The 8,054-nt window shown below is 38.4% G+C and overlaps 1 protein-coding gene across 1 annotated transcript; it reads left to right on the top strand.

Annotated features, from left to right (window-relative positions):
* The first annotated feature begins 521 nt into the window (after positions 1-521).
* Positions 522-999, top strand: LOC126952962 (cytochrome c-like). The gene has a single exon (XM_050788175.1). The coding sequence runs from the start codon at positions 588-590 to the stop codon at positions 903-905; it is 318 nt and encodes a 105-aa protein (XP_050644132.1). The 5' UTR covers positions 522-587; the 3' UTR covers positions 906-999.
* The last annotated feature ends 7,055 nt before the right edge of the window (positions 1,000-8,054 follow it).

Raw genomic sequence — 8,054 nt, 5'->3', positions numbered from 1 at the left:
GAAAGGCAAGAGACCACCGTACCTCTAATGTCAGCTTCTCTCTGTTATACTTTCCCTTCCCTTTCTTTCTTTTTCTTTTTTTTTTTTTTTTTTTTTTTCTTTTTTGACATGGAATCTTGCTCTATCGCCCAGGCTGGAGTGCAGTGGCACAATCTTGACTCATTGCCACCTCTGCCTCCCAGGCTCAAGCGATTCTCCTGCCCTGCCTCAGCCTCCCGAGTAGCTGGGACTACAGGCACGTGCCACCACACCCAGCTTATTTTTGTATTTTTAGTAGAGGTGGGGTTTCACCATATTGGTCAGGCTGGTCTCGAACTCCTGACCTCAAGTGATCTGCCTGCCTCGGCCTCCCAAAGTGCTAGGATTACAGGCGTGAGCCACTGTAACCAGTTCCTTCTCTTTCTTATAATGCCCCAAGATTCTCACTAGATCCAGAGATGAAGCATCCATTAAATCGAATAACCTTCATCACATTTAGGTAACCTCCTAGAGGATGAATAAAAAATCATCAATGAAGTTAGAGAGTGGGGACGTCCTGCTTCGGAGTGGGATCTTCATTGTGCCAGCGACTAAAAAGAGAATTAAATATGGGTGATGTTGAGAAAGGCAAGAAGATTTTTATTATGAAGTGTTCCCAGTGCCACACCGTTGAAAAGGGAGGCAAGCACAAGACTGGGCCAAATCTCCATGGTCTCTTTGGGCAGAAGACAGGTCAGGCCCCTGGATACTCTAACACAGCCGCCAATAAGAACAAAGGCATCACCTGGGGAGAGGATACACTTATGGAGTATTTGGAGAATCCCAAGAAGTACATCCCTGGAACAAAAATGATCTTTGTTGGCATTAAGAAGAAGGAAGAAAGGGCAGACTTGATAGCTTATCTCAAAAAAGCTACTAATGAGTAATAATTGGCCACTGCCTTATTTATTACAAAACAAATGTCTCATGACTTTTTTATGTGTACCATACTTTAATAGATCTCATACACCAGAATTCAGATCATGAATGACTGACAGAATATTTTGTTGAGCAGTCCTGATTTAAAACTAAGACTGGCTTGTGGTTAGATGAGTATGTTCAGTTTTTGAATTTTAATAGTAATTCCAATTCAGTAAATGCTATCACTGTTTACCCCTTCTAAAGATATGATTAGACTTTGTTAGTAATGTTCAACTTTTCGCAAAGATGGTGAGTGCCATCTTAAAACTTACTGGAGATTGGTTTTATATTTAGAGTTATATAGCTGGTTATGTGAATATATTTAAATACTGGGGAAATTCCTTCACTGTCTCAGAACCAAGCAAGATTCACCTGTGTTTTGTGTTCATTTGCCTCTTAAAGGCAAGGGTTGAAAGTAAATAAGGTAGCAATGTCTAGAGGTTTGGCCTTAACGATGCCAATCTAATTATAATTCCCTGTATTTAAAATGGTTCCTTTTACTTATTGAAAAGCATTTTAGTATGGTTTATGTATAATATTAAAGATGATTCACTTCTCACATCTTACAAATCTATAAGGTCACATGCTTTTAAAATAGTAGCAAGTTAAACTTCACTCTTGAATTCTTTACAATCTAAGTCAAACTAAGTTATAATTTAGGATTGTCTTTAAACAGCCATTCAGAAACATAAATCTGTAGAACTGTGTATTTGTGATTGGGAATGGTGCTTTTGCCAACTTAAAAGGATTAAAGTAGCGGAGATATACACAAATTTTAAAATTATGTGTGATTGCAAGACTAAAGATAATTAAAAAGAAAACCACAGATCATGAAAAAAAAATCATCAATGAAGAGATGATAGATGAGAAGAACAATGAGAGATGGGAATAACTCACAGGCTGAGCCACATTTTTTCTTTAAGGACAAACATTTCAGATTGCAGATGTTTTGGTGTGGCCAGAAAATTTGAAGATTTTCATTAAAAATTTGATTTCTAGTTTTTTGGTGTGTGAGAGAAAAATTAGACCATCAGGCAAGTCTGTTCCACATTCCCTCATGGCAGTAGTCAGCTGAAGCTAAGTAGGAGCTAACAATTCAAATGAAACAAGCCCTCTTGAGGTCGGCAGGTGTCACCACTCCTTGTTGTTGCCTTCATATGCTGTCAGAGTATTGGTTTCCATTCGCCATCTCCAATGCATGATTGTTTCTCTTACTCCTAGCCAACTGCACAAACTACATGCGAGGTTACCAGAAAAGATAAGGTTCATTTGCATATCAAAAAGGGAATCCTGGAAGCAGAAGAATTGTTGGGAGAGAGAAAGTTTTAAAACTTGGAGTAGAAAGAACAGCTAAGAGACTGTTGAAATAGTTCAAGCTAGATATTATGAAGCTTCAAACCAGGCAGTAGCCATGGAGGTGGAGTTGGGGAGAGAACAGATTCCAGAGATGTGTCAGGGTTCAAATTGAGTGAGCTGGTGACTGAACATAAGGAATTAGGGAAAGGGAGGATTTCAGGGCTCAAAATAAATTAAGGCTATGTACAGAGATACTTATTGCAATCATTTTTGTATAATAGCAGAAAAGAAGAAATAAAGTGAATGCCCATAAAGGGAAAATAGTTGAATACACTATGGTATATCCATACTCTGGGATATTATGTTGCTATTATCAAGAATAAATCAGAACCAAACCAGCTGCATTGTAGGGATTTCCTCAGTGTAGTTAAGTAAAATGCACCGAGGAACATATATAAGATGTTCCCATTTATAGAAAAGCAACAACCAAAGAACTTACATATGTATCTATATGTAGATATGTATACATAAATGAATATGTGTGATTATGATTATGTGAATAAAGGAGAAGGTATAGAAAATATACTGTATTTTAGAATGTGGGGGTAAGCGGAGAAGGAAAGAACTAAGGAGGAAGCAAAACATCTGTATTAAAAAATGTCATCTTGAGCTTTCAAAGAATGTATATGACTCTGTTTTATCAAACTGCATGTGTGTATATAACCATAAAAAAGATGCATGAGGTTGTCATATGGAGCTTGAGGGACTCCAACTTATTTTAATTTTCTTATATTATTATAGATTATGTATAAAATTGGCATAAAACCCCTACAATATGTGAACCTAAAGAGGCTCTTTAAAATTAAGTTTAGGGTCAGGTGCAGTGGCTCACACCTGTAATCCTGGCACTTTGGGAGGCTGAGGTGGAAAGATCACTTGAGCCTAGGAGTTCGAGGCAATAGCTTGGGCAACAAAATGAACCCTTGTCTCTGCAAATAATAAAACATTAGCTGAGCATGGTGGCATGTTGTGTAGTCCCAGCTACTCAGGAGGCTGAGGTAGGAGGATTGCTATAGCTGGGAAGTTTCATGCTGCAGAGAGCTAGGATCGCACTACTGCACTCCAGCCCAGAGCAAGACGCTGTCTCAAAAAGAAAAAAATAAGCTTATTCATTTTTTTAAGCCACAATAAATCTATTTTAATATAGACAAACACAAATCAAGGTATACTTTTTTTCAGCCATTTCAACATTCCTCGCACATTAGGTCTAGATCCTGCTTCAGGTATTTACCAGTTGGGTGAATTGGGGCAATTTGCTTAATCTCCCTCAGCTTGATTTTTCTTATTGGAAAAATTGGAGTGGTAATCTCAACCCTGAAAGGTGTTGTCAGGATCAAATAAAAGAATATCTAAAGTATTATAACTCTTACTATGAGAGCCCATAGTAGGCTCTCAATAAATGGCAGCTACTTTTCAAAATCACTCTCTACCCCTGCTCATGGTGTCACAAGGGTGACATGATTGATGATTTCAGCCATGGCCTATAGTCCCTCCCTAACATCCACTGGAACTTCTCGGTTCAGTTCGGGGGATAATGGTCTCTTCCCCTTTTCTCTCAACTTTGATCAGTTACTTGAGGCCTGGGAATGAATTGTGGCCTGCTGTCCAGTGAGCAAGCAGCAGGGCTCACACAGTTTTTTCCTCATCCAATTTTAGCTGATCTCACTTCGTAGTTTAAAACTTAACCATCAAATTCAAAATATGTTTTCAAACCTCCTAGCCACATTTAATTTGACGAATAGAAGCCCTTATTTTTGTAAGTTTCTGTAAATTTTTTTTGTTTTTGTTTGTTGGTTTGTCTAGCAAGTTTTGCCCAAAACATAAAGGAAAGGATTAAATAAATGCAGGGTTTAGATGTGATAGCATTACTAAGAGCTAGCTAACTAGCTAATGTATTTACAGAGTCGCTGCTCCCTCCCTGCCCCACAAATATGATGGAAACTACTTGAACTTTTGACACAAATATGGTCAAATCACTTCAACGGCACTAAAATCACCTTATATTTGCATACTTGTTTAGTATCTGTACTTCTGAGAAAGAGATACTAAGACATTTCAGATAAAGCTGTACTATGTTGGCACTGAAATTGCCTAGAGTATTTTATTCCTAGCCAAGCAATTCCACATAGGACTAGATAAAACAGAATCATTTGATTTGCTGAGTTCTCTGTTTTATTTCTAAATATATCACCAATATTGGGAAAATGTATAAATGCATTTACAAATGTAAATCCAAATCACTTGAAAGTTCCCCTCAAAGTCTGGCTCATGGAGCACAGTACATTAAATCTCAAGTCTGTCCTAGCCCAAAGCTTTTCAAAACAAATATCAGAGAGCTGGACTTTGGGTATTTCTTGAATTGAATGGAATATTTTATTTGTGTAAGAGTTTCTGAATAGAGTTTGCTTTTTGTGTGTGTCTCTACACTTTAACCTTCTTCAAAAGGAAGAGCATTTTCAACACTGTAGAAAACAAACCTTCAGATGTGGTCACTTATGGGAAAAATTCTGTTCAATTTGGTTTACCATGATTAGTAGACAGTACTCAACATTTACTGTGTATAATGCCTGAGTCATTGGCATGTTGGATAATGCCAATTCTGCATAATTTTTTATTGTAAGTGGCTGTCCTGTGCAGTGTAGGATGCTTAGCAGCATCCCTTGCCTCTACACGCTAGATACCAATAGCACATCTTTGCACCATGCCTCACTGTCCAGCTGTTTACAATAAAAAATGTCTCCAGACATCACCAACTATCCCTTGAGAGGTAAAATCGCCTCTGGTTGAGTACCACTCACTATCCCAGACACTTTTACACAGGTCATTTTAATAACTCTTCATAACAGAGGCTATAAGAGTTTAGGTAATTTTCCCAAGGTCACATAGTAGGTAAGTGAGTGAGTTCCTGGGATTCAAATTCCAGTTGCTATAATTCCACACTTCTTTTAGAAATCATGCTGGGAAAAAAAAAAAAAAAAAGAGAGAAGACGGTGAGAAAGCCAACTTAGGGTCAACACTTCTTAAAACAAATTTTATTCTGAGTGCCTGAGTGCTATTCCTTCCTAATACTTTTCCATATTCTCCAACACCATCCTTGTCCCCAAGATGTGCTTGTAGCTGCCACCAGCTCCCAGCCATTCCCTCCATCAAATACCCCATTTTTCCCTGAGAGATCAAAGCTATCTGATGTGAATAAGCATTTCTGCCTTCTTCTCACAATTATTCTGGCACCCAAGCCATCCTTTACCATCCTTCTTTTTAAGCCCATCCCCTCTCTGTGTGACCTTGATTGTCCCCCTCTCCTTTCCCTCTGGCGTTGCTTCATGAATTGTCCCCATTGCAAATTATCCCTATTACAAAGCTTCAATTCTTCCCTAAGCCTGAGAACATGCTTATCCCACTGCAATGGTTAATTTTTTGTGTCAATTTGGCTAGGCCATAGTACCCAGCTATTTGGTCAAACATTATTCTAGATATTCCTGTGAAGGTACTTTTTATATGGAGTTAACATTTAAATCAGCAGACTTTGAGTAAAGCAGGTAACCCTTCCTGATATGGGTGGGCCTCATCAAATCTGTTGGAGAACTTAATAGAAAAAAGGATGACCTTCTGTAAGTAAGAAGAAATTCTGCCAGCAGACTGCCTTTGGACTTAAGCTGCTACTCTTCCCTGAGTCTCCAGCCTGCTGGCCTAGCCTGCCGATTTTGGACTTGCCAGCCTCCACAATTGCATAAGTCAATTCCTAAAAATAAATTTCTCTATCCTGTATCTACATTCTATTAGTTCATTTTCTCTGCAGAGCCCTTACTAAGAAACCTTTCGCCTAAAGCTGCTTTGCATCTAAGCTCAAATGTTCTCTTCTCCACAAAGTCAGTTCAACTAACCTCACTCCTTCCTCTGCTGGTATTGCTCTTACAGCCATCATAGGTGACGTTTGAAAAGTTGGAAAATCTGCACTATGAGGACAGGTGTATTAGTCCATTTTCATGATGCTGATAAAGACATACCTGATAAAGACACTGGGTAATTTATAAAGAAAAAGAGGTTTAGTGGACTCACAGTTCCACATGGCTGGGGAGGTCTCACAATCATGGCAGAAGGTGAAAGGTACATCTTACATGGCAGCAGGCAAGAGAGAGAATAAAAACCAAGGAAAGGGGAAACCCCTTATGAAAACATCAGGTCTCATGAGACTTCTTCACTACCAGAAGAACAGTAGGGGGGTAACCACCCCTATGATTCAATTATCTGCCACCTGGTCCCTCCTACAACACGTGGGAATTATGGAAACTACAATTCAAGATGAGATTTAGGTGGGGAGACAGCCAAACTATATCAACAAGGCCTTATTTATTTCATTTTTACATTTCCCATAGTAGCACAATAACTTGAGCATAGCAAATAATTAAACTTACTCCTTTGAAAAGTCAAATTATCCTTAAATGATGTTGAAAATAATTGAAACTGAGAAAAATGCCGCAATAAACATTTCCTTTGATATTTCTGGATGTAGATATTTGATTGTGAAATTTTCTTTTTAAAAACATCTGTAATGAGAAATGTAACCCTTTTTTCTCATAAAAAATGTTTTCTGGAGTTGCAGTAAAAGAATAATGCAAATGCAGAAACCTATAGCTTATATACAGAACTTCAAGATCAGAGGAGGAATCATTTGCCAAATTCACATGGTGATGAACAGACAGGGCGAGTGGCAGACACTTTTTCCCTATAATGCCAAGTGTGTTCATAAAAAATTAGAACATTAGGGGAAAATTGAATTAATTATGTATTTAACTAGATTTTTTTAAGTAAATAAGAAAGAAAAAGCAATAGGGTTCAGAGAAGGAAAATTTCTGATGTTAGTGAAAAACAGTTATATTGGATGGAATTTTGAGCTTTAGGCTCTTAACCAGAAAGTGAGTTTTAAAATAGAAACACATTTGTAGAGAATTATAAGCACTTTTTAAAAAATTCAGTGGGATTTACCAGTTTGTTTGTTTGTTTTTTTTTTAAAGACAGCGTCTTGCTCTGTCACCCCAGTTGTAGAGCAGTGGTACAATCATGGCTCACTACAATCTTGACTTCCTGGGCTCAAGCAATCCTCCCACCTCAGCCTCCCAAGTAGCTGGGACCACAAGCAGGCACCACCATGCCTGGCTAACTTTTTAGTTTGTGTAGAGATGAGGTCTCGCTATGTAGCTCAGGTTGGTATCAAACCCTGGCCTCAAATAATCCCCCTACCTCAGCCTCCCAAAGTGCTGAAATTCAGGCATGAGACACTGTGCCTGGTCTCACTGATGTGTTTTTTAAAAAAAGTTTTAGAAATACTCAGTGCTCTAAATTGAAGAAAGAAAAAAGTACTCACAATAACAAAATGACTACAAATCAAATCACTTTTGTTTTTATATTTGTCTCTGGCTTTACAGTCCTAATCTATATAGAGTTCTAATTTTTCCAACATTTTATTACAAAATCTCTCAAACATACATTCTTTTATCCATGTTATTTTGAAAATACCCTTCAGGCCAGGCACAGTGATTCATGCCTGTAATCCCAGCACTTTGGGAGGCCGAGGCAGGTGGATCATGAGGTCGGAAGTTCAAGACCAGCCTGGCCAAGATGGTGAAACCCCCATCTCTACTAAAAATACAAAAAAAAAAAAAAATTAACCAGGTGTTGTGGCGGGCGCCTGTAATCCCAGCTACTCGGGAGGCTGAGGCAGAGAATTGCTTGAACCGGGAGGTGGAGGTTGCAGTGAG

This window comes from Macaca thibetana, chromosome 4 (assembly GCF_024542745.1).
Source record: "Macaca thibetana thibetana isolate TM-01 chromosome 4, ASM2454274v1, whole genome shotgun sequence".
NCBI classification, from domain to species: domain Eukaryota; kingdom Metazoa; phylum Chordata; class Mammalia; order Primates; family Cercopithecidae; genus Macaca; species Macaca thibetana.
The sequence above is the reverse complement of the archived record's forward strand: the minus strand, read 5'-3'. Positions and strand labels throughout refer to the sequence as shown.

Coding starts and splice junctions, on each gene's coding strand:
- LOC126952962 (XM_050788175.1), top strand. CDS start 588: ATGGGTGATGTTGAGAAAGGCAAGAAGATTTTTATTATGAAGTGTTCC.